At 53.9% G+C, this 24,280-nt stretch overlaps 1 protein-coding gene and 2 long non-coding RNA genes across 8 annotated transcripts; 2 read left to right on the forward strand and 1 right to left on the reverse strand.

Annotated features, from left to right (window-relative positions):
* Positions 1-2,451: 2,451 nt before the first annotated feature.
* LOC135287198 (uncharacterized) lies at positions 2,452-3,921 on the forward strand. 3 transcript variants are annotated; one of them, XR_010351020.1, is made up of 3 exons: positions 2,452-3,280; positions 3,558-3,651; positions 3,739-3,921. It is a non-coding gene; the product is annotated as an uncharacterized LOC135287198 (long non-coding RNA). The 3 variants fall into 3 exon arrangements; XR_010351021.1 differs by having other exon boundaries at positions 2,454-3,280; positions 3,561-3,651; XR_010351019.1 differs by having other exon boundaries at positions 2,457-3,179; positions 3,561-3,651.
* LOC135287197 (uncharacterized) lies at positions 3,523-4,946 on the reverse strand. 2 transcript variants are annotated; one of them, XR_010351017.1, is made up of 2 exons: positions 4,896-4,946; positions 3,523-3,790 (listed from the first exon to the last, which is right to left on the reverse strand). It is a non-coding gene; the product is annotated as an uncharacterized LOC135287197 (long non-coding RNA). The 2 variants fall into 2 exon arrangements; XR_010351016.1 differs by having other exon boundaries at positions 4,832-4,896.
* Positions 4,947-5,179: 233 nt separating this feature from the next.
* Positions 5,180-18,893, forward strand: SLC25A37 (solute carrier family 25 member 37). 3 transcript variants are annotated; one of them, XM_064400394.1, is made up of 4 exons: positions 5,180-5,430; positions 13,605-13,833; positions 15,388-15,444; positions 16,967-18,893. In XM_064400394.1, the coding sequence occupies exons 1-4, from the start codon at positions 5,230-5,232 to the stop codon at positions 17,485-17,487; spliced, it is 1,008 nt and encodes a 335-aa protein (XP_064256464.1). In that variant the 5' UTR covers positions 5,180-5,229; the 3' UTR covers positions 17,488-18,893. The 3 variants fall into 3 exon arrangements, with proteins under 3 accessions (XP_064256464.1, XP_064256466.1, XP_064256465.1); XM_064400396.1 differs by having other exon boundaries at positions 17,107-18,893; XM_064400395.1 differs by lacking the exon at positions 5,180-5,430 and adding an exon at positions 12,369-12,518.
* Positions 18,894-24,280: the final 5,387 nt, after the last annotated feature.

Consider the following 24,280-nt stretch of genomic DNA (forward strand, 5'->3'; position numbering starts at 1 on the left):
GCGGGCTCTGCCTCTCCCTGTGCCCGCTCGGGGAGGGGGAATTGGGTCAGGTTGTGCGAGCACTGAGGAAATCCCGGAGTCACACCTCAAACTCGGGGGGATGGAGCTCCGTGCCCGGCTCTGGGGCAGCTCCAGCGCTGCCTTTTCCCATCTTGGGAGGGTTTGGGGCTGGAATAAGCTCCTGGAGAACCATCAGGGCTCGGCTCTTTCTGATGTCTTTGCTGGTGACGCTGTGGTGACGTTACACAAAACCGCGGCGGTGAAGCCGATCCCTCCTCGGTGACTCAGGAGAAAGCTCAGGAATGTGGGTAAAGCTGGGAACGATCCCGCTCTGCCTGCACGCTTAAATGGGTCCGTTCTGATGGGCTCCAGCGCTCTCTGGGGCAAAGAACCCCATTAATCCCTGCCCCGAGCTTGTGGCAGAGCAGGAATTCCGGTTTTCCACGATTTGCCAGCACCGATCCAACACCCGCAGCCACATTCCCGGAGTCCCCACCTTTCCCTGAAAGCTGCACGAAGTCAGAGGGGCTGGAGCTCCCTGCCTGGCCCTGCTGGGGCTCTGCCTCTTCCCATCTTGGGTGGTTTGGGGCTGGAGTAACCCCCTGGAGAACCTCCAGGCCTCAGTTCTCTCGAGTTTTCTTGGCTGGTGACTCTCCCTGGCATCACCTCCTGCCGTGGTGAGAAAGTTCAGGAATGTGGTTACAGCTGGGAACCATCCTGCTCTGCCTACACGGTCGGATTGTTTCCTTCTGATGGGCTCCAGCACTGTTTTTTGGGCTAAAAAGTGCATTAATCCTTACCCTGAGCTTGTGCAGAGCAGGAATTCCTCTTTTCCATGATTTTCCAGCACCAATCCCAACAGCAGCACCTCATGGAGGCTGCAGACCAGGAGCTGCTGCTCCCAAAGTGGGTCAGGTCACCCCGAAGACAAAACATGATTGTTTGTTTATATTGCTGGAGTTTGCAAATATAAAGATAAAAAATAACTGGGACATGTCAGGTTTCCAAGCAGATGAATCTCCCTGTGCCTCTCCATTCCCAGAGAATCCAGGCTGGATCCTTTTCCAGGGATCTCCTGAGGCTGGCACAGCCTTGGGGCTGGGAAAGAGGTGCAGAGTCAGGGTTAAATTTGTATTTTGGGGCTGGGAAAGAGGTGCAGAGTCAGAGTTAAATTTGTATTTTGGGGCTGGGAAAGAGGTGCAGAGTCAGGGTTAAATTTGTATTTTGGGGCTGGGAAAGAGGTGCAGAGTCAGAGTTCAATTTGTATTTTGGGGTATTTTGGTTGTTTTTAAGGAAGGATGGGATGTGCTGGGAAGGGGCTGGTCTGTGTCCTGTGGGATGGGGAATTGATTCCCATGTGGAATCTCTCTTTAATATAAGGATCTAGCACCCAAACTTGCCAAGAAAAGCTGTGAGGACATGAAATTCCACCTGACCGTGCTGTAAATAAGATTGAAATAAAATCAACCATTTATATTTCCTCTGATCCCTCTTCTAAAGCCTTTATAAAATGCCATAAACCAGGGCCTTTTCCTTTCCACATTAAAAATTATGGAATGGTTTGGGTTGAGTGGGACATTAAAATCATCCATGGGCAGGGCTCCACTGTCCCAGGGTGCTCCAAGCTGGCCTTGGACCCTTCCAGGGATGGAGCAGCCACAGCTCCTCTGGGAATTCCATGCTAGGGAAGAAAACCACAATTATCTGATGCTGGACACGCCAATTTTTAAATTTTTTTAAAACAAAATAACTTAGAATGTGCTGCTCCGTGGCTTTGGCAGCTGCCAGGGCAGCCCCGAGCTGCTGGTGGGGAGGATAAAGCCCTGAGCCAGGTGGAGCTCAGCTGTTAGAGAAGCTGGAGATTTGCAAAGTGACAAAAACGTAAATACAAACCCCTGGATCCAGGAGATAAAGCCCAGTTTGGGTGCCCACCTCGCAGCTGGGCACTGCTGCCTTATCAGCCTGGCTGCAGCTTGTGGCTCTGGCAGCCCCTGCGTGGTGAGGGCTGGGATAAGAGCTCCAGGTGCTCCTTATCAGCTGGGAGGGGCTGAGGGGCTCTGGGTGCTGCCCCGGCCCACCAGAGCCTTCCTTCCCCTGCTGCATTCCTCCTTTCTCAGGAATTCCTGGCACTGGGCTCTGCTCCTGCCGTGCCACAGCTGCCCCAGGCTGCAGCAGGGAGGTGCTGCCCAGCCTGGGGGCTGTGCCTGATTCCTGGATTTACCTGGCTGCTGGCACAGAGGGAATGAGGGTGAACTTTGGGGACTCTGCTGGGACTTGCTGGGGTGTGGGTGATGAAGTTGTGGGTTCCTGGAATGGTTTGGGCTGGAAGGAGCTTAGAGCCCACCCAGTGCCAGTCCTGCCATGGCAGGGACACCTCCCACTGTCCCAGGGGGCTCCAAGTGGCCCTGGACACCCCCAGGCTGAGGCTGCTGCAGCCCAAATCTGGTTTTAGCTCTGCCCTTCCCTGTTTCCCTGCTCCTGTGGAATTTGGGGCTCGTGGAGCACCCAGGGACCCCCAAGCCCGGGGAGCTCCCGGATGGGATGCAGGGAGCAGAGGGTGGGAAGGGAGGAGTGAGGGAATCCCTACACAAGCCTGGTCTCAAGGAAGCTTTTCCAGGGAAGCTGAGCTCCTGTTATCCAGGGATGGCAGGAATCCCTCCCAGGCCACAGGCTGCTCCTCTTCCTGCTGCTGGCCACAACCTATGCATGTTATGGGAAGCTTCTATCAAACTTTAAACGTTCTCTACAAATTTATCTCCCACACCTGTCTGCCCTGTTTCCCTGGCAGAAATCATGGATAATCCCATCCCATCCCCAGGAACAGGGGGAACCCCTGAGGCTGAGGCTCCCCCAGCTCTGGAGCACAAGGATTCTTGGTGGCACCGCTCCAGGGTTAAAATGTAACCTGGAAGCAGAATTCCAGCCTGGCCCAGCTCATTATCAGGGAGCAACACCTGAGAGTGCAGGAGAAAGGGCTCATTAAGGAGACTCTAATTCCCCCTCCCTGCCCTGCCACAGGCACGGGAAGGAGATTACAGCTCTTGCTCAGGGAGAGGAAAGCCTCGATAAAGGCTGTGGAGCAATCCTGGGAAATGTGTCCCTGCCAGTTCTGTTTCCTTGGATCACAGCAAGGGAAGTTCCCGTGGCCTGGGGATCACGGTTCTCTGCTGGAATTACAGGTGTGGATGTGGCTCTCCAGCTTAAATGTCATTTAATGTGGAAAACTCAGTGCCAAACCCTGCCAGCAGCACAGCTCTGGTCTCTCTCCAAGGAAATAAAGGTGTTGTAATCCCGTGGCTTCTCCCAGGGGGCAGGAAGGGGAGATTTGAGCAATTCCTGGGTTAAGTTTGGGCTGTGGAAGGGTTTGATACCCTCAGCACAGGTCTCAGGGATGGGGGATGGCTGGGACACCCCGGGGCAGCAGCTGGCTGTCACCTGCAGCTCTCCCACATCCTGGAGAAGTGTTTTGCCAAGTGCAGGAAATGCTGCCAGGTCCCCAAAATCAATCAGGAGCGAGTCCCATGCGTGACAATGCCATTTATTGTTGTTTTCTCCAGCAGCTCCGTGTCCCCACGGGGAACAGAGAATTCCCAGCACAAATAAGGCAAGGAGGAAGGAGAACAGCTCGTGCTGCCCCCAGCACCTCTCCAGGTACCCAGCGTGTGACCACACCTGGATTTTCTCACCTCGCGTGTGTTCGTTTCCAAACCCAACACTTCATTTTCCTGCTTTTTCCAGGTTCTGAGGGTGGTTTTCCTCCTTCCCAAGGCCCACACAGCAATAAATTGCCCTGCAGTATCACAGGAATGGTTAACCTTGATTTGAGCTCATGCAACACCTCCTTCCCAGCAAGGTCGAATTCCAAATAATCCTTTGGAGAGGAATCAAATAAAAGCCAGGGCTGCTCCCTGGGCCAAAAGACTTTGCCTCCTTCTCCTGGAGAGCACCAAATTCACCTGGCTTGGGTTGGTTGCATGGTGGAATGAGGAAATCATGGAAAATATGAAGGAAGAGAAGCGTTTTTGGGGAGCAGAGGCACAGGAGGGGACTGGGGACAAAGACACCCCCAGGACGCCCCACAAAACCCCAAATAAGCCCTGTTCTGGGCAGCTCCCCTGGATCAGCAGTGCAGGAGCTGAGCACAGCCCCTCTGTGCTCTGGGGACAGTTTGGGGCAGCTCTGGGGACAATTTATGACTACATTGGGGACAATTTGGGGCTGCTTTGGGGGACAATTTAGGACTACAACGTGGACAATTTGGGGCTGCTTTGGGCACAATTTGGGGCTGTTTGGTGCACAATTTGGGGCTGCTGTGGGGACATTTTGGGGCTGCTTTTGAGACAATTTAGTGCTACTTTGGGTACAATTTGGGGCTGCTTTGGGGATGATTTATGACTACATTGGGCACAATTTCGGGCTGCTATGGGCACAATTTAGGGCTGCTCTGGGCACAATTTGGGGCTGCTTTGGGGACAATTTGGGGCTGCTTTGGGGACGATTTATGACTACATTGGGCACAATTTGGGGCTGCTTTGGGCACAGTCTGGGGCTGCTGTGGGGACCCTGCAGGGAAACAGCCCCTCTGACCATGGAATCTCCATCTCCAGGCCTGACGGCACCTTGCCCTGCCTCACCGGGGGTGACTGCAGGGGCCGTCCCGCACAAGGGCCGAGCCCGAGCTGTGAGGGGCGCTCCCGTTCTCCCGGGGCCGCGGGACAGGCAGCGGTGACACCGCGGCAGTCCCAGCCGTGCCACCACCCCCAGCCACTAAAACCGCTCCGGCAGCAGGAATCGCCCCTTCCTTCCCCCCAGCCTTGCCCGTGGCACACACCGCGAGGCCGGCACACCTGTCGGCGCTCGGGCGGACACAAACGGCCGCGGCCGGTGACAGTTACCCGCTCCGCCGCCGCGTCCCCTCAGCGCCGCCGCCACGGCACACCCGCCCTCACGGCCCCGCCCCGCCCACCCGCCGCCACAGCCAATCACAGCCCTCCGCCTCTCCCCTCTCACTTTTTATTGGTTAGTATTCCTGCCAATCATTTTCCCGCCCGGCGATGTCACGAATGCGCGCCGCGCTGATTGGTGGGGCCGGGCTGGGCGTGGCGAGCGCGGCTTTAAAGGAGGTTGGGCGGCGCGCGGTGGCAGCGCCCCCCCGGCCCCCCGGTACCGGTGTCCGGCCCGGCTCGGCTCGGCTCGGCTCGGCTCGGCTCGGCTGCCCGGTGCCGGCGCATGGAGCTGAGCTGTGCCATGGCGGGCAGCGCCGCCGCCCCGCCGGGCCCCGGGCCCCCCGCCGCCGCCGGCCCCGCGCTGATGGACGGCGAGGAGTACGAGAGCCTGCCCAGCGGCGTCGCGCTCGGCACGCACATGGTGGCCGGGGCCGTGGCGGGGATCATGGAGCACACGATCATGTACCCCGTGGACTCGGTCAAGGTGCGCGGGGACGGGGGGCCGGGGATGCTGCAGGGAGCGGGGGACAGGGACAGCGGGGGCTGCAGCGGTTGTGGGGGTGCGGGAGCTTCTGGGGTGCGGGGGGCGGTGGGAGAGCTGTGCGAGGGTTTGGGGTGCGAGGAGTGCTGGGGGTGCGAGAGGGGAGTGTGCAAGGGGTGTTGGGGTGCAGGGAGCGGGGGTAAGAGGTGTGCAGGCGTTATTGGGGTGCAGGGACGGGGGGTAAGAGGTGTGCAGGCGTTATTGGGGTGCAGGAAAAAGGGAGTGTGAGAGGTGTGCAAGCGTTATTGGGGTGCAGGAAAAGGGGAGTGAGAGAGGTGTGCAAGCGTTATTGGGGTGCAGGAAAAGGGGAGTGAGAGGTGTGCAAGCGTTATTGGGGTCAGGAAAAGGGGAGTGAGAGAGGTGTGCAAGCGTTATTGGGGTCAGGAAAAGGGAATGTGAGAGGTGTGCAAGCGTTATTTGGGTTCAGGAACTTCTGGGGTGCAGGAAAAAGGGGAGTGAGAGAGGTGTGCAGGCGTTATTGGGGTGCAGGAGCTTCTGGGGTGCAGGGAGAGGGGGAGTGCGAGAGGTGTGCAAAGGGTTTTGGGGGTGCAAGGCTTTTTTGGGGTGTAAGAGGGGAGTGTGTAAGCGGCCATTGGGGTGTAAGAGGTGTGCAAGGGGTTGTTGGGGTGCAAGAAGAGGGAAGGTGTAAAGGGGGTGCAAAGGGGAATTGTGTAAGGAGTTGTTGGGGTGAAAGGAGTGCTGGGGGTTCAAGGGGTTGTTGGGGTGTTAGGGACGTGTAAGAGATTTTGGGGTGCAAGGGAGGAAAATCTGCAAGAGACTGGGGTGCAAGGGGGGGGAGCGTGGAGGGGATATCGGGGCGCAAGAAAGGTGGGGATGTGTAAGGGATCTTGGGATGCAGACGGGTGAAGTGTCCATGGAATGTTGGGGTGCACATGAGGGAAAGTGTCCATGGAATGTTGGGGTGCAGATGGGCAAAGTGTCCATGGAATGTGTGGGTGCACGTTTGGGGGGAGGTGTCCATGGAATGCTGGGGTGTGTGAGGTTCCCGGGAAGGCGCTGGGCAGGTCCCCAGGTCACCCCAAATCCTGCTGGCTCTGGGGCTGTCCTGCAGCCCCGGGGAGCTTTGCACAAAGGTGACGCCCCAGTGCTGCTCCCCGGGCTGGCAGATGCCAGGCCGGTGCCAGCAGTGCCCTGCTGGAATCCCTGGGGCTGGCATCAGGAGCTCCTCGGGCAGCTTTTCCCTCCCGGAGCCCAGGGATCCAGCTCAGGAGGGAAGAGCTGCTGGGATGGGGCACTGGGGCCCCATGGGGTGGGTGAGTGCCTTTGCTGGGGTCAGGCTGCTTGAGGAGGAGCTGCCCGGTGCATTTTGGAGCTGCTGATGCTCGAGCACACTCAGGGAAGGCTTCCCAGCGTCTCCAGAGTGTGGGAATTGTCCCGAAGGGTATTTCCTCCCTCTGCCCTGCCAGTTTGCTGCTGTGGGGCCTTCAAAAGACGAGGGAAAGCTGGGAAAAGCCAAACTCCCTCGATGCCGGCGTGGATGAATCACGAGATGTTGCAATCCCTTCTTCTCGTCCAGGGCTCCCCGAAAGAGTAGAAAGGGCACAGCAGAGGAAGTGCCGTGGCTTTTGCAGCTCCTGCCAGTGTTCAGGCACTCAAAGGAAATATTCCCGGTTTTTTGCCCTGTTTGCCCCCTGGGTCTGTGAGCCAGGTGCACAGATCTGGGGTGGGGTTGGTGCCCACCCTGAGCGTGGCGCCGGCTGCTGGCACGAGCAGACGAGGTGTTTTGTGCCCAGTCACGGCCGGGGCAGCTCCGCGGGTGTTGTCCCTCCGGAATTCTGCAGTTCTTTCCTCGGCGGGGAGAGCAGGGCCAGAAATGAAAGCGGTGCCCGGCTTCCTGGAGTGGGAGGCGCTTTGGAGGAAAAGCTCCGCGGGCTGTGCCTGGCCTGGCTGCGGCAGGGCCGGGCCGGGCCGGGCTGGGCTGGTCCTGCCAGCAGCAGGTCAGACCCTCCTGCTGCTGCCGGAGCCCACCAGGGTCCCTCTGTGCTGGGACACTGCGAAATCCCGCCGGGATCTGCTCCTGCCCTGGGCACGCCCCTGCCCGCTGTGGGCAAAGGTACAGCTGAGCCAGAAAAGGGAGGTTTTGAGCCCTACAGAGGTTTGTTTTCTTGTGGTGGGTGTAATCCAATAACAGCTCGGCTCTTTCGCTGTGTCGTGGCAGAGGGGCCACGTTCCTGCAGAAAAGGAGCAAAGCTTTTCCTCCCTGGGACTTCCTGGGGCAGAGGTCCGGGCTGGAGGAGGTTGGGATTTTCTGCAGGTGCAGGAGGAGCACCTGGGCAGCTCCTGCTCTGAGGTTCCTCCTGTCTGGCTTCCAGCGAGTCATTTCCTCCCAAAGAGAAACTGAAAATGTCGTAATTTGGGGAATTGTTTGCTGCAGACACTTGCACAACCCCTGAGCTTGGTGGGGTCACGGAATCCCAGAATGGTTTGGGTGGGAAGGGACCTTAAAATCCCCTGGGGCCACCCCAGGGCAGGGACACTTCCCACTGTCCCAGGGTGCTCCAACCTGCCACAGCTCCTCTGAGAATTCCATCCCTCCTTCCTCCCTCACAGGGAAGGATTCCTTCCCAATATCCAGTTTAAATCTACACTCTTTTCCTCTCCATTATTTTCCAGTATTGAATAAATAATAATGTAATTTTTTTTTACCATTGGGCAAAGCCCCCTTGAGCTGCACTTTCCCTCTGCCTCTCCCCCTCAGCTCCAGTTGTTTGGACACCCTGGGCTGGGTTTTTCCTGGTGCTGAGGGTGTTTCTCACACTTCTCAGGCTTGTTTTTGTTTGTGGCTGCTGCAAAAAACAGCTGTGCTGGGAGCCCTGATCCATCCCCAAATGATCTGGAGGGATCAGCGTGTCAAGGACTCCTGATGGCAGCAGAAAAGGAGTTTCTGGAGGGCTCCCCTGGAGCCTCCTCCTCCTGCCCTGATCCTTTTGGTGATTTTTCTGCCGGAGCTGCTTTCCCAAAGGCTGTGAAAACAAAGGATGGGATCCCCTTGGGGATGTGAGGAACAGTTTTGCTCCCCTGGGGATTAATTAATTGCTGGCGGGAGAAATGAGGCGTGCAGGGCTGGCACCTCCCTTCTGGCAGAGGGTGCCAGTGGCTCTAGGGACCAAAAAAATCCTTTTTCATGAAAACCTGGCCTGCCTTTGGAGCTTCCTGGTGGTCACAAAGGTTCTGGAAGCCCAGCAGAACATCTGAGGGAGCAGGGCTGTGGATTCTTTGGGGTTTGGTGGTGGGAAATTCTGCATCCCCCCATTTCCAGCTGCTCCAGGAGGAGCAGTTCCTTGTGTTCCAGCTGAGGGGGAGTTTTGGAATGTTGGGAATTCCTGGATACCCTGCTGGACTGACCCTCTGCTCCTCTCCCATGGGTGTGCTGCTCATCTGGGGGCTGTTCCAGCTGAATCCCCCCAAAATTGGGGTTCAGAGCTTGAGCCTGGCTTGTGCCTTGTCCTGTTCCAGCTGAACTGCCCCAAAATTGGGGTTCAGAGCTTGAGCCTGGCTCATACCTTGTCCTGTTCCAGCTGAACTGCCCCAAAATTGGGGTTCAGAGCTTGAGCCTGGCTGTGCCTTGTCCTGTTCCACCTGAATCCCCCCAAAATTGGAGTTCAGAGTTTGAGCCTGGCTCATACCTTGTCCTGTTCCACCTGAATCCCCCCAAAATTGGGGTTCAGAGCTTGAGCCTGGCCATGCCTTGCCCAGCTGGCAGGATCTGCTGGATCCATGCAGAAATGCTGCTGATTTCCTGCTAAAAGCATTTTGTGTTCCCTTTGTGCACCTCTGTCACATGAACCCAGGAAAAGCAGATTGTGCTCAGAGAAAATAAATAAATAAACCCCAAACAAAAGGCAAACGAGGTCTGAGGGTGTTTGTAGGGTGTCAAACCAGTGACCCCCTGCCAGGATATGCAAAACAGAGACCTGGGAAAAATAATTCTGGGTAAAAATCAAGCAAGCAACACTGGAGGAGTGCTGGGGCTCTTCCCAAAGCGCATCCAGCAGGACAGAGCTCTTCCCCAGGGGCAGGGAACTGCCTCAACCTGACCCTGGCACTTGTGGTGGTGTTTTTTTCCTGCCCAAACTGCAGCCAGGACAAGCAGGGCGCTCGTGGCTGGCCCTGCACCGCTGCCTTATGCAATGGGGATTAATTGGAGTAGGTGGAGAACAATTTCTTGGCTGCTTATCAGGGGTGAGGCTCCAGGAGCTGCTTGGTGGCTTCAGATAGGTGAGAGGAGCTGGGGGCACTGCCCAGCTCGGGGAAATCATCTCCTCAAGCCCTGATAAACTTCAGCTCCCTCCCTCAGAGCTGCTCCCAGCCCCGGGCCTCTGGCTCAGCAGCAGCCACCCAGGAGATCCTGGATTTGGTTGTTGTTTGGGCTGTTTGTTCTCCAAAATCCTGATTTTTGTTATTGCTTGGGCTGTTTGTTCTCCAAAATCCTGATTTTGGTTATTTCTTTGGTTGTTCATTCTTTTAAATCTGGTTTTGGTTTTTCCTTAGGCTGCTTGTCCTTCTAAACCCAGGTTTTGGTTATTCCTTGGGCAGTTTGTCCTGATGAATCCTGGATTTGGTTATTGCTTGGGCTGTTTGTTCTCCTCAATCCTGATTTTGGTTATTTCTTTGGTTGTTCATTCTTTTAAATCTGGTTTTGGTAATTCCTTGGGCAGTTTGTCCTGATGAATCTTGGATTTGGTTACTGCTTGGGCTGTTTGTTCTCCAAAATCCTGATTTTTGTTGGTCCTTGGGCTCTTTTTCCTCCTAAATCTGGTTTTGGCTATTCCTTAGGCTGCTTGTCCTTCTAAACCCAGGTTTTGGTTATTCCTTGGGCAGTTTGTCCTGATGAATCTTGGATTTGGTTATTGCTTGGGCTGTTTGTTCTCCAAAATCCTGATTTTTGTTGTTCCTTGGGCAGTTTGTCCTGTTGAATCCAAGTTTTGGTTATTGCTTGTGCTTCTAGTTCTATTCAATCCTGATTTTTATTATTCCTTGGGCTGTTTGTAATCCTAAATCCTGATTTTCGTTATTCCTTGGCCTGTTTGTCCTGTTAAATCCAGGTTTTGGTTATTCCTAGAGCTGTTTGTCCTCTAAATCCTGATTTTGGTTATTTCTTTGGCTGTTTGTCATCCTAAATCTGGTTTTGGTTGTTCCTTAGGCTGCTTGTCCCCCTAAACCCAGGATTTCATTATTCCTTGGGCAGTTTGTCCTCCTAAATCCAGATTTTTGTTATTCCTTAGGCTGTTTGTTCTCCTAAATCCAATTTTGGTTATTACTTTTGGGCTTTTAGTTCTATTCAATCCTGACTTTTGTCATTCCTTGGATTGTTTTTCTTGATTTTGGTTGTTCTTTGGGTAGTTTGTCCTCTTGAATCCTGCTTTTGGCTACTCCTTGGGTTGCTGAATCCTGGTTTATCTGCTCCTTGGCTGTTAGTCCTGTTGAACCTGGGTTTTGGTTATTCCTTGGGCAGTCAGTCCTGGTTTAATGGGCAGTTAGTCCTGGTTTTATCTGCTGCTTGGCTGTTAGTCCTGTTGAACCTGGGTCTTGCTTATTCCTTGGGCTGTTTGTCCTGTTTTTGGTGAATGCTTGGGCAGTCAGTCCTGGTTTTATCTCCTCCTTGGGCTGCTAGTCATGTTTTACCCAGGTTTTGGTTATTCCTTGGGCTGTTAGTCCTGTTGAACCTGGGTTTTGGTTATTCCTTGGGCAGTCAGTCCTGGTTTTATCTGCTCCTTGGGCTGCTAGTCCTGTTCTACCCACAAGTGATGGGTGGCTGATGCAAACTGCAGCCTGTGTGGGCTCCTCTGGGCTGTGAACGCCTTCAGAGCAGCTCAGATCCACCAAATAAAAAAAGAAATCCTATTTATCCATTCTCATGTGAGAGATGTACCCACCTTACATCCCTTTGCCATGAAAAGCTGCCCTGTTCCTGACCACGCTGGAGCAGCAGGGTGTCTGTAAATTGATTTTTCTGGGGTGTGTGTGGCTCTGACAGCTACAGGAGGTTCTGTTCCTTCATGGGAGCTGCTGGGGTGAAAGTGGGAAAAACTGCATCATCAATAATGGCTTACTTGGCTTTACTCTCCAAAACCACATTGGTCCTGCACATAAATGTCACCTGCTGCTGCCAGGGGTAAACTGGGATGGGACTGGGATTTTCTCCAGAACATTCCAAAATCCTGAGCAGCCTCCATAGGATGGGAAGGTGCAGAGACCATGAGGCTTGAATGGACAGCTGGATATAAAACCTGCTTTTAAATTCTGAGCTGATTCAGTGCATTGCTGCCCTCCCTGGGGGGTTTTCCTGAGTTTTTGGGTTTGTTTGGAGTTCCCAGGGAATGTGGTGCTGTGGAGCAGGGAGCTCTGCACGAGGCTGCAAATTCCCTGGTGGAGGGTGATGCCTTTCATGAGCACCAGCTGATGCTGGAGTCTGAAATCCCAGCCAAATTTTTAGGGGTTTTAAGGTGTATTTACTACAAATTCCATAATTTGGTTGGTCTAGACTTGAGTAAACCCAGCTCGGTTTTGTTATTCCAAGTGGAAGTCCTGAACCGAGCTCTGGTCCCTTCCTTGGGCTCACAGAGGGGGTGTGGAGGTGTTTTGGGGCTACAAGGTTCAATCGTTAAAGGTTTTTATGGAAAGCTGAGCTGCTGCGTGGCCTCCTGGCTAATTAACGAAGGGCTTGATGAGCAGGAATTCCCGAGGCTGCCGAGCGCCCCTTGCCCAGGGCCGAGGCCTCCCCGGTGTTGGTGTTTTGGGGCCGAGGCTGCTCCGGGGTCCTGGTTTCGGTGTCATGGGCTGGAATTGCAGAATGATGGAATTCCTGAGCTTGGAAAAGCCTTCCGAGGCCATCCAGGCCTGCTGTGGCCATCCCCACCTTGTCCCCGGCCCAGGGCACTGAGGGCCATGTCCAGGCCTTCCTTGGCCACCTCCCATGGCCTGTCTCAGTTTTTAACATTTTCCACAGGGAACACAGGAAGGATCTGTGGGCATTTTGCTGCTCAGGAGTTCCTGGGATGGCTGTGGAGGTTTGAGGTTTTCACCCAGTGCTGATTAGGGTCCTGGGACCCCTCACGTGTTGTCATTGTCACCTCCAGGCCTTTGAGCCCTGCTGCCTGCAGAGCCCTGGAAGGAGCTCCAGGGAATTTTCCGGAGGGGAAATTGTGTAATGAAGTGGTGGCAGTGAGCTTTGGAGCAGGTTTGGGTGCCAGGAGCAGGTTTGGGTGCCAGGAGCTCAGCTGGCTTAAAATCTATGGCACAAAAAAATCCTGAGGGACAGAAATGCAGCTGGAATTCCCTGCCTGGCCCTCAGGGGAGAAAACCACCAGGAGCTGAAGGGAAAACAGGGACAAGGAACGTCCCAGAGCCTCTGGGGGACGCTGGCTCTGCATTTTCTCATTTTCAGGAGAATTCCTGCCAGTTCCCAGTTTTCCCAGCTCACCCTTCTAGGAACTGTCCAAGGCTGCTGGGCAGCTGCAGGAGGGACAAGCTGGGGCAGAGTCAGGGTGTTGAAAGCAGGAGAAAATTACAACCTTCCCTGGATTTCTTCACCCAGCCTCTGGAGCAGCCTCATTCCTTGGGATTTCCAAGGATAAAGCAGAGCAGAGGTTGCACTTCCCTCCAGGATCAGCCCGGGTGTCGCAGTGCGAGCATGGGCTCCATCCAGCAGGATAAATAAAAAATTAGGATAAATAAGGGACATGCAGGGGCTGAATTGCCCCCTCAGTGTGTCGCTACAGGACACAAGACAACACGACGCAGACACACTGCTGCTCTCAGGCAGGAAAAAGAGCACATTTATTTTCTGACTCCTATATTTATAGATTTCTAAAGGTGACAGAGGATTGGAGAGTAAAAGTGCTACTTCTCCAGGGACACTGGACAAATTAACATTCTATCAAGTTTCTCCCCTTCCATGAAAGAATACAAAACAATAAGTTGTTTACAGAAAGTGTGTGAAAAAGTTTCATACAAAAATACAAACATCAGAAGGCTTAGAAAATCTTAAAAAATCAGGGCCACATCAGTGATCTCGGAATTCCGGTGGCTCTGAGCCCTGGGTTTGTGGCGTGGGGTGGGTAACCGAGGGCTCTCCCTGGTGTGCTTTGTTGCAGACACGGATGCAGAGCCTGCAGCCAGACCCCAAAGCCCAGTACAGGGGCGTGTACGAAGCTCTCAAGAAGATGGTGCTGACCGAGGGGTTTTGGAGGCCTTTGCGTGGGATTGATGTCACCATGCTGGGGGCTGGCCCTGCCCACGCCTTGTACTTCGCCTGCTACGAGAAAATGAAAAAGTCTCTCAGTGATATTTTCCATCCAGGAGGAAACAGCCACCTGGCCAATGGTATTTTTGGGGTTTGCCCTAAAAAAAACCCCAAAACATTTGTGGTTATCAACCTATCCCTTGCTTGCTTCTCACTCAGCCTGGTCCCCCTCCCAATCTAAACTCTATTTAATCTTAAATTATTCCAGCATAATTCATCAGTTTAGTGGGCAAAAGGTGTTCAGGTGCAGCTGTGCTGTTCCTATAATGCCATGGAATCCTTAAAGTTGGGAAAGATCTTCAGGATCAAGTCCCACCTTTGAAGGTATCACCTAAAGGTGTGATCTTATGTTGAAGGCATCACCTCAGATTTGAATTCAGGTGTTCCTGAGAGCATGGAGTGCCCTCCATTTTCTGTATGCTTAAATTTTTAGCAGGAATATTTCACTTTTAAACCCAGCAATAGCAGCAGAAAGCCTGGAATTGAGCAGCCAGGGCTTTACCAAAGGGTTTGTGCTGGAGATTCCCATGATTTTTCTGGGATGTTCTGGTGGGAATCTGCCATGGGGTCACTGAACTCAGAGAAGGGAATAAAATCCCTTCTCCTCGCTGCTCCTTGCTGGGAACACATTCCTGGGTTTGCCTTTCAAGTAGCTACAGGCCTGTGGTGCCAGCAGGAAAATCAGAGCTGTGGCTTCATGAGAAATGACCAAAAGTCATCTGGGCAAGAGGGAATTGGAGGTGGGAGCCAACATCAAAGGGAAGGAGTGGCTGCAGAGCCTCATCCCAGAGCCGAGCGCGGGATGGGTCAGGGCTGGCTGGGTTTGGCACAACCTGGGCACTGAGGCTTGGAAACCAGGCTGAGTAAAGGGATGAAAATCCCTAATTAGGGCTGTGCTGAGGGGAGGGTAAACATTGCTCACTGCTCGCTCAGGCGCCGCGGGTGTCTGGGGCCGGCGGATCCTTGGGAATCGTTGGGAAGAGCAAAGGTGGGGGCTGGGAGGGGATCCGGGGTTCTCTCAGGATGGGGTTCCTGCCCTGGGAATCTGTGTTGTGGACCTGGGTGCTCCTTCAGCATGGATGGGATTCCTCCATGGATGGAGCCCCCTGTGGATGGAATCCCATGGATGGGATCCACCATGGGTGGTGTTCCCCAGTGGATGGATTCCCCATGGATAGGAGCCCCCCCTGCATGAGATCCCCATGGATGGATTCCCATGGATGGGGTCCCCATGGATGAAGCCCTCCCAGATGGATTCCCCATGGATAGGAGCCCCCCATGGGTGGGATCCCCCTGGATAGATTCCCACAGGTAGGGTCCCCATGGATGAAGCCCCCCTGCCCCTGGATGGATTCCTGTGGATGGGATCCCCTGGATGGATTCCCATGGATAGAATCCCCCGAAATGGATTCCCATGGATGGATTCCCCATTTATGGTATCCCCCTGGATGGATTCCCAGGGATGGAATCCCCCCAGGTGGGTTCCCACAGATGGGATCCCCCTGGGTGGATCCCCCTGGGTGGATCCCCCGGATGAATTCCCATGGATGGGATCCCCCTGGATGGATCCTCCTGGGTGGCAGTGATGCCTTTTGAGCTGGCTTTCGTTTTCTCAGGGCTGCTTTTCCTTGCAGGCATCGCTGGGAGCGTGGCCACGCTGCTGCACGATGCCGTGATGAATCCTGCTGAAGGTAATCCTGGCCTTCTGGGAAGTGCTGCTCCCTCTAGGACACCAGGGCCTTCCCTGCCCAGTGAATCTGGGCCTAAATCCCTCCTGGCTCTTCTCCCTCTGCCCCTTGGCAAGAGTGGGAAGAAATCCAGGGCTGCCCCCAGCCGGGAGAGCTCCAAAACCACCAAAGCCAGGGACTCATTCCTCTGTCCTTGGGAGGAGAGGGAGAGCAGCCAGGAGGGATTTATCCCTGGCTCTCTGTGGTGCATTGGGACTTTCCAGGGGAGGTGTCTCCTTTACTGGTGTCACCTTTACTGTCACCACTCTGCTTGGGGCCGTGGCTCTGGTTTTCCTGAAGCTTTGGACTAACCAGGCTGAGCTCAGGTTGTTGGATGAGCACACGGAGGGGCTGTGAGATTCCTGGGGAGGTGGAGTGGCAGGAGAAGGCCTCAGGACAATGAGGATTAACAGGAAAATGCAGCTCAAATGACAATGCTGCCACCTGCCAGCTCCTCGGCGTCACTGGGTTGTGCTCCTGAGTGCGCCCAGAGTTGGGAATCTGTGAAGGAGAAACCTCCAGTGTATCAAATCCTTTTAGTCATACCCTGATTAAATCAATTAAATGAATTGGCCTCGTTAGTCAGTGGAAGTCACTGCAGGCAGTGAGGCTGGAGGGGGGTGTGACACCCCCAGGTGATGCTCAGGTGTGGCTTCACCTCCTGCCCTCATCGCTGCTGGCTGTTTGTGCGTCCCCACCGAGGGTCCTGAGCAGCCTGCCTTAACGGGGAGAGCTGAGGGTCATTAATTAACCCCGAGGAGAGGGGTTCATTAGAACTGGTGGGTCACTAATTGACCCGGAGGAGTTCATTAGAAGTAAGGGGTCATTAATTAAGCCTGAGGAGAGGGGTTCATTAGGAAGTGAGCTCTGAGCTGTCCCCTCACTGTGCTGAGCTCTGGGGGCACTGGGCACCTCAGGGGGATTGGTTTGGGTGGGGAAGGGGAGATCAGGGCTGGGCCTGGGGTCACTCTGGGGGCTGCCAGGCCTGACCCCACAGCTGAGCAGTGTCCCTGTCCCCATTCCTGTCCCAAGCTCTGGGGGCACTGGGCAGCTCAGAGGAATTGGTTTGGGTGGGCCTGGGGTCACTCTGGGGGCTGTGCCAGCCAGGCCTGACCCCACAGCTGAGCAGTGTCCCTGTCCCCATTCCTGTCCTGAGTTCTGGGGGTGCTCAGGGGGTTTAGTTTGGGTGGGGGAGCTCGGGGTGGTGCCAGCCAGGCCCGGCCCCGCGCTGAGCGTGTCCCTGTCCCCACGCTGTCCTGAGTTCTGGGGGTGCTCAGGGGTTTTGGTGTGGGTGGGGAAGGGGAGCTCGGGGCGATGCCAGCCAGGCCCGACCCCGCGCTGAGTGTGTCCCTGTCCCCACTCCTGTCCTGAGTTCTGGGGGTGCTCAGGGGTTTTGGTGTGGGTGGGGAAGGGGAGCTCGGGGCGGTGCCAGCCAGGCCCGGCCCCGCGCTGAGCGTGTCCCTGTCCCCACGCTGTCCCCGAGCAGTGGTGAAGCAGCGGCTGCAGATGTTCAACTCCCCGTACACGTCGGTGCTGAGCTGCGTGCGGACGGTGCAGAGGACTGAGGGCTTTGGAGCCTTCTACCGCAGCTACACCACGCAGCTGACCATGAACGTGCCCTTCCAGGCCATCCACTTCATCACCTACGAGCTGATGCAGGAGCACCTGAACCCCCACCGCCAGTACCAGCCCCAGTCCCACATCGTGGCCGGCGCCGTGGCCGGGGCCGTGGCCGCCGCCGCCACCACGCCCCTGGACGTGTGCAAGACGCTGCTGAACACGCAGGAGAACACGGCCCTGAGCTCCCTCAAGATCAGGGGGCACCTGTCGGGCATGGCCAACGCCTTCAGCACCGTTTACCAGCTGGGAGGGCTGCCCGGCTTCTTCAAGGGCGTCCAGGCTCGCGTCATTTACCAGATGCCCTCCACGGCCATCTCCTGGTCCGTGTATGAGTTCTTCAAGTACTTCCTGACCAAGCACGCGCTGGAGAAGAAACCATCCTCGTGAAACGGGAGCGGGAGTCCCCTGGGGCTCCTCCTGCAGCCCAGCTGCAATTCTGCTGCGTTCACATCTCCACGTATCCCTGCCTGAGATTCCCGTGGTGCTCGGTCACTGAGTGCCCCAGGGGTTCCAGGGATCCCTGTCACTGAGTGTGTCCTTGTCACTGAGTGTCCCAGGGATCCCTGTCACTGAGTGTGTCCTTGTCACTGAGTGTCCCAGGGATCCCTGTCACTGAGTGTGTCCTTGTCACTGAGTGCCCCAGGGATCCCTGTCACTGAGTGTGTCCTTGTCACTGAGTGTCCCAGGGATCCCTGTCACTGAGTGTGTCCCTGTCATTGAGTGTCCCAGGGATCCCTGTCACTGAGTGTGTCCTTGTCACTGAGTGTCCCAGGGATCCCTGTCACTGAGTGTGTCCTTGTCACTGAGTGTCCCAGGGATCCCTGTCACTGAGTGTGTCCCTGTCATTGAGTGCCCCCAGGGATTCTGGGGATTCCTGGTCACTGAGTGCCCCAGGGATTCCTGGTCACTGTGTCCCCCTGCCACTGAGTGTCCCCAGGGATTCCTGGTCACTGTGTCCTTGTCACTGAGTGTCCCAGGGATTCCTGGTCACTGAGTGTCCCCAGGGATTCCTGGTCACTGAGTGTCCCCAGTGGTTCTGGGGATCGCTGTTACCGAGTGTCTCCCTGTCACTGAGTGCCCCAGGGGTCCCAGGAATTCCTGGTCACTGGGTGTCCCTGGGGATTCCCATGGTGCTTCCCAGGGATTCCTTGTCACCCAGTGTGTCCCTGTCACTGGGTGTCCCCATGGATTGTGGGGATTCTTGGTCACTGGGTGTCCCCAGGGATTCCCTGTCACTCAGTGTGTCCCTGTCACTGGGTGTCCCCATGGATTGTGGGGATTCCTGCTCACTGGGTGTCCCTGGGGGTTCTCCTGGTGCTCCCCCAGGATTCCCAGTCACAGGATGTCCCCAGGGATTCCCAGTCACTCAGTATCCCTGGGGATTCCTGGTCACTGAATGTCCCCAAGGATTCCTGGTCACTGGGTGTCCCCAGGGAGTTGTGTGGTGCTCCTCAGGGATTCCTGGTCACTCCGTGTTGCCTTGTCACCAAGTGTCCCTGGGGATTCCTGGTCACTCATTGTCCCCAGGGATTCCCATGGTGCTCCTCAGGGGTTCCTGTGGTGTCCCCAGGGATTCCTGGTCACTCAGTGTCCCCAGGGGTTCCTGTGGTGCTCCCCAGGGGTTCCTGGTCACTCAGTGTCCCCCTGTCACCAAGTGTCCCCAGGGATTCCTGGTCACTCAGTGTCCCCTGTGATTCCTGGTCACTGAGTGCCTCTTTCCCTTCCTTAAACAACAACAAAAAAAAGAGTTTATACAGACTTTGATATTAATATATATCTATTTAATAACTTTATTTTGAAGCAGTGAAATCGCAAGCTTCTCTTTTTCTGGAAATAAGATGGAAGATGGAGTTTACTCCTTGCTGAAGGTTTAGGTTATCCAACCTAAGCTGATTTTTTTTTTTTTTTTTTTTTTTTTTTTATTTTTACAGCAGAGAAACAAAAATGTCCTGGCACAGAAGTTAATTTTATATAAATATAAAATAGCTGGATAATGTTTATCCTTTATTTTTCTATGTAGGCAGTTGGGTGGTTTTAAAATGCTTTTACAGCTGGGTGCAAAGCTGTTTTAAAAGGGCTCAGTTCTTCCCTCTGGTAAGGAAGACCCAAAATCACTGATTTTATGGCCAGATTGGCTTTAATTACCCAGCTTCTCCTCTGGGTGTCAGGGTACTTGGAAGCCCCTTGAGGGGACAAGGAATGGGGACACCACTTTGGGAACACGTGGGGCATCCCAAAATCCCTTCGTGGGGGAGAGGGGGAAATCTCAATTCCATTTTTTTACAACTCTTGAAGATGCAGATTTTTAACCAATGTTATTGTTTTACAATTTAAACTTGCTAAGGTACCTTCGTAAGGGGTGGGACAGCTGACCAGCCTTCATCCTGGCAGAGTTTGTTCCCACTTTTTCCTCTCTGGAGCCCTGATCCCATTCCAGGAGCTCTCCTGGGATCCCAGGGGCAGCCTGGAGCTGCTCTGCTCCCAGGACAGGGAGATCCTGGAGCTGCTGTTTACAGAGCCCCTGGCAGCTCCAAACCAGCCCCAAATCCTTGGGGAAATCCCAGTGCAGCTCCAAAGGCTCCTCCCAGCCCTCGCTGCTGCTCATCCCTGTCCAGGAGGGACAAAACCCCACCTGGAGGGGGAAAAACCCCACCTGGAGGGGGAAAAACCCCACCTGGAGGGGGAAAACCCCACCTGGAGAAGCTCCTCATTCCCTGGGATTGGTTTTCCTGCTTGGAATGTTGAGTGGGAAGGGTGGAAGCCTCCCTGCTCCAGCTGGGAATGGTTTTCCAAACCAAATTCCATCCTCAGCTGCTCCTGTGGGAGATCCCAAGGGATTTTTGGGATGCTGGATGTGCCAATTCAAGTTCTAGGGTCCATTTCTTATTTGGGAATGGCCCTTCCCAAACCAAATTCCATCATTCCAGCTGCTCTCTTGGGAGATCAGGAGGGATTTTGGGAACCTGGATGTGCCAATTCCAGTTCCAGGCTCCATTTCCCATTTGAATCCAGGGATCAATTCCATCCTTCCCAACCCAAATTCCATCCTTCAGCTGCTCCCTTGGGAGATCAGCAGCCAGGGAGGGATTTTTGGGATCCTGGATGTGCCAATTCCAGTTCCAGGCTCCATTTCCCTTTTGGGAATGGCTCTTCCCAAACTGAATTCCACCCTTCAGCTGCTCCTTTGGGAGATCAGGAGGGATTTTTGGGAAGCTGGATGTGCAAATTCTAGTTCCAGGCTCCATGTCCCAATGGGAATTGCCCTTCCCAACCCAAATTCCCTCTTCAGCTGCTCCCTTGGGAGATCAGCAGCCAGGGAGGGATTTTTGGGATGCAGTTCCAGGGATGTCCCTTGGCATCTCTGGGGCTGGAATGTGGCCCTGGAGCTGTCCCATCAGCCAGGTCTGGTTTTTCGGGTGACCCTCAGCAGATCTCACCCTTTTCCCACAATTTTGGAGCTGGAAAATGCAGGATCCCCTCTCGGGAGTGCCACGTGTGCCTTGTGGGAGCGATCCCGGTGTGAAATGAGCTTTTTGTGCCTTTTTTTGTGTCTTAACCTGAATAAATCCCTACACCAAAGGCTCCCTGTGCCTTAAAGTGGGACAATCCCACTGGATTCTCCTGGATTTGGTGGGACTGGAGGTCTCAGAGCTGAGATTTTTCCTTGAGAAACTGGAGAGTCACTCCCAGAGCCAGAACAGCCAGGAAAATTCCCATGGAGATGGAATTTGGGGAATTTAATGCTGAAATGTGGGATAATGTGGGTGATTGCAGCTCTTGGTGCAGCCTCTGCAATTCCTGCTCCATCCTCTTCTTCTCAGGGATGCTCCTTGGATATTTCTGCCTTGGGAGAAGCTCAGCTCCTCCTTGGAGTAACCTGGGAGTAGGGACACAAAAATGCTGGATATGGGATGTGGGGAAGGGGTTTGGGAGCAAAAATGATCAGCCAGGATCCGTTGGGAATTCGCCCCTCCTCAGGCTGGAGTGGGCAAATCCTTCTGGGAAAAGGGAAATTCCTTCTTGGAAAAGGGAAATCCCTTTTGGAAGGAGGAAAATCTATTCTGGGAAAAGGAAAATCCTTTCTGGGAAAAGGAAAATCCATTCTGGGAAAAGGAAAATCCATTCTGGGTGGAGGAAAATTCTTCTGGGAAAAAGAAAATCCCTTCTGGGAAGAGGGAAATCCATCCTGGGAGGAGGAAAATCCATTCTGGAAAAAGGAAAATCCATTTTGGGAAAAGGAAAATCCTTCTGGGAAAAGGAAGTCCCTTCTGGGAGGAGGAAAATCCACTTGGATCCCAACAAAACCAGCCCAGTTCTCATCATTCCTGAGGTCTCACCTGCAGCAGGAATATTTCCAATTTTCCAGCTGCTGGTGCTGGATCTGCTGGGAAAATCCCTTCCCAAATCCCCTTCCCCATCCCCGAAATCCCTGCCAAGTTTGCCTTTGGAAGTTGTGCTGCAATTCTGAGCTGAAATCCTTGATTTTAGCCCAGTCTCTGACCCGATTCTGCCACAAACGCACAAAGTTCTTTAAGGGAGGATGAGGAACTTTCCCAGTTCTCAATCCCTTTTTTTTTTTTCCTTTGGATTTTTTGCCTTGGCAAAAACAAAATAAAATTAAAAAAATAAATATTTAAAAAAATTTGTTTTCTTCAGTGTTTACCAATGCAGGATCCGGGTCTGAAATGCTGCTACAGTTGTGTCACTGGAGCTCGAGGAAATAAAAAATCCTGATTTGTTTTGTCCTTGTGGAGTTGGTGGTGGTTTTTCCTTGGGAATGAGGGCGGGGCTGGCTCCTCCCTGAGGGAATGGTGCCTTCTAGCGATGCCTGAGCTCCTCGCGAGGAAATCCGTACTGGGAGGGAGAAAGTTGTACTGGGAGAGGGAAAATTCTCCCTGGGAAAAGAAAAATCCATCCTGGGGAGAGGAAAATCTGTGCTGGGAGGGGGAAAATTCATCCTAGGAGGGGAAAAATATTTCTGGGAAAAGAAAAATCCATCCTGGGGAGAGCAAAATCTGTACTGGGAGGGGGAAATTCATCCTGGGAGTGGGGAAAATCCGTTCTAGGAAAAGAAAAATTCATCCTGAGGAGGAAAATCTCTACTGGGAGGGGGAAAAATCTGTAATGGGATGGGGAAAATCTGTACTGGGAGGGAGAAAATTCATCCTGGGAGAGGAAAAATATTTCTGGGGAGAGGAAAATCCTCTCTGGGAAAAGAAAAATCCATCCTGGGGAGAGGAAAATCTGTACTGGGAGGGAGAAAATCTGTACTGGGAGGAGGAAATTCATCCAGGGAGGGGGAAAATCCTCCCTGGGAAAAGAAAAATCCATCCTGGGGGAGGAAAATCTGTACTGGGAGGGGGAAAATTCATCCTGGGAGGGGAAAAATATTTATGGGGAAAGAAAAATCCATCCTGGGGAGAGGAAAATCTGTACTGGGAGGGGGAAAAGTCTTTCTGGGGAGAGGAAAATCTTTTCTGGGAAAAGAAAAATCTATCTTGGGAGGAGGTGAGTCTGTACTGGGAGGGAGAAAATGTGTATTGGGAGGAGGGAAGTCCATCCTGGGAGGGGGAAAATCTTTCTGGGAGGAGGAAAATCCTTCTGGGTGGAGGAAAACCTGTACTGGGAGGAGGAGGGAAATCCATCCTGGGAGGAGGGAAATCCTTCTGAGAGGGGAAAATTTTTTTCTTGGAGGAAGAAAATCCGTTCTGGGGGAGGAAAATCCATTCTGAAAAAAGGAAAATCCATTTTGGGAGGGGGAAAATCCTTCTGGCAGGAGGAAAATCTATTTCAGGAGGACAAAAATCCATCCTGGGAGGAGGGGAATCCTGGGAGGAGGAAAATCCTTTCTTAGGTGAGGAAAATACATTGTGGAAGAAGGAAAATCCTTCTGGGAGGAGGAAAATCCGTTCTGGGGGGAGGAAAATTCATCCTGGAAGAAGGAACATCTGTTTTGGGAGGGGAAAAACCCATTTTGGGGGAAGGAAAATCCTTCTGGGTGGAGGAAAATCCATCCTGGGAGGAGGAAAATCCTTCTGGGAAAAGGGAAATCCTTCTGGGAGGGGGAAAATCTATCCTGGGAGGAGGAAAATCCATTTTGGGAGGAGGAAAATCCTTCTGGGAGGGCTAAAATGCATTTTGGGAGGAGTTTTGCAGCCTGGCAGCTCCTCCTGGGGCTCACGCTCCTCTAGGGGCCGCTGGAGAGTTTTTGATCTCTCCTGGCCGGGAATTCCCAACCCAAACTCACGAACTGCGGCTGCTGCGGCAGCAAAAATTCCCGAATTCCCAAATAATTGGGAATTTCCCTCCCTTGGAATAAGCATGCGGGGAGGGAGCTGCTCTTTGCTGAGGTTTCTCTTAAATTTCCTGCAGGATTTGAAGGAAAACCCCAGGAAATGTGGAGCAGCTTTAGATTTTCCCTTCTTCTGGAATAAAAACGGGGAAAATTCCATGTATTGGGGAGGTTTCTGTCTGGTGCTGGTGCTGAGTGGGGAAGAATTCCCTGGGAGTTGAATTCCTTGGAATCTGAGCATCAGGTTCAGAGGGATTCAGCTCTCCCTGAGGTCAAGGAGGTTGGATCTAAAAGGAAAAAAAAATGGGAATCTTCACCAAAATATTGAAATTATGAATTATCCACCATGGAATGAGCATTTCAGCTCCAAATGGGAAATTCCTGGGATTTTTCCAGGCATCTCGAGCCCTGAGCAGCTCGTTCTGTGCCGTGGATGTTCCTAAGGCTGGCACAGGGGCAGCAGGGATTCCTCTGCATCTTTGGGGTTTTTGGGGTGGTTTTGTCCAAATTTGGGATTTTTGGTCTGTGCAAGAGCTCCCTGGGAATGGGATCCAGTCCTGGGAAAGGGACAAAATCCTGGGAATGGGACAAAATCCTGGGAAAGGGATCCAGTCCAGATCCCGTGGAGCCGAAGGGCTGAATCGGGGATCTGGCCCCTCTGGAAATCCTCCCGGGTCCTTTCCCAATGCCCATCCCGTGGGCAGTGCTGGGACCAGGGTGGGCAGAGCTGGGCAGGAGCAGCCGCTCGCTCCGGGGAATGCCTGGGGCACCAGAAAAAGGGAAAAGGCTCCGGCCGAGCCCTCCTGGGAGAGAATTCCCAGTGGGAGCCGCTTTCCCGCGGGGAACGGCCATGTCTGGGGGGGATTTTGGGGGATTTGGGGGATTTCC

Source organism: Passer domesticus, chromosome 28 (assembly GCF_036417665.1).
Source record: "Passer domesticus isolate bPasDom1 chromosome 28, bPasDom1.hap1, whole genome shotgun sequence".
Taxonomy (NCBI): Eukaryota; Metazoa; Chordata; class Aves; order Passeriformes; family Passeridae; genus Passer; species Passer domesticus.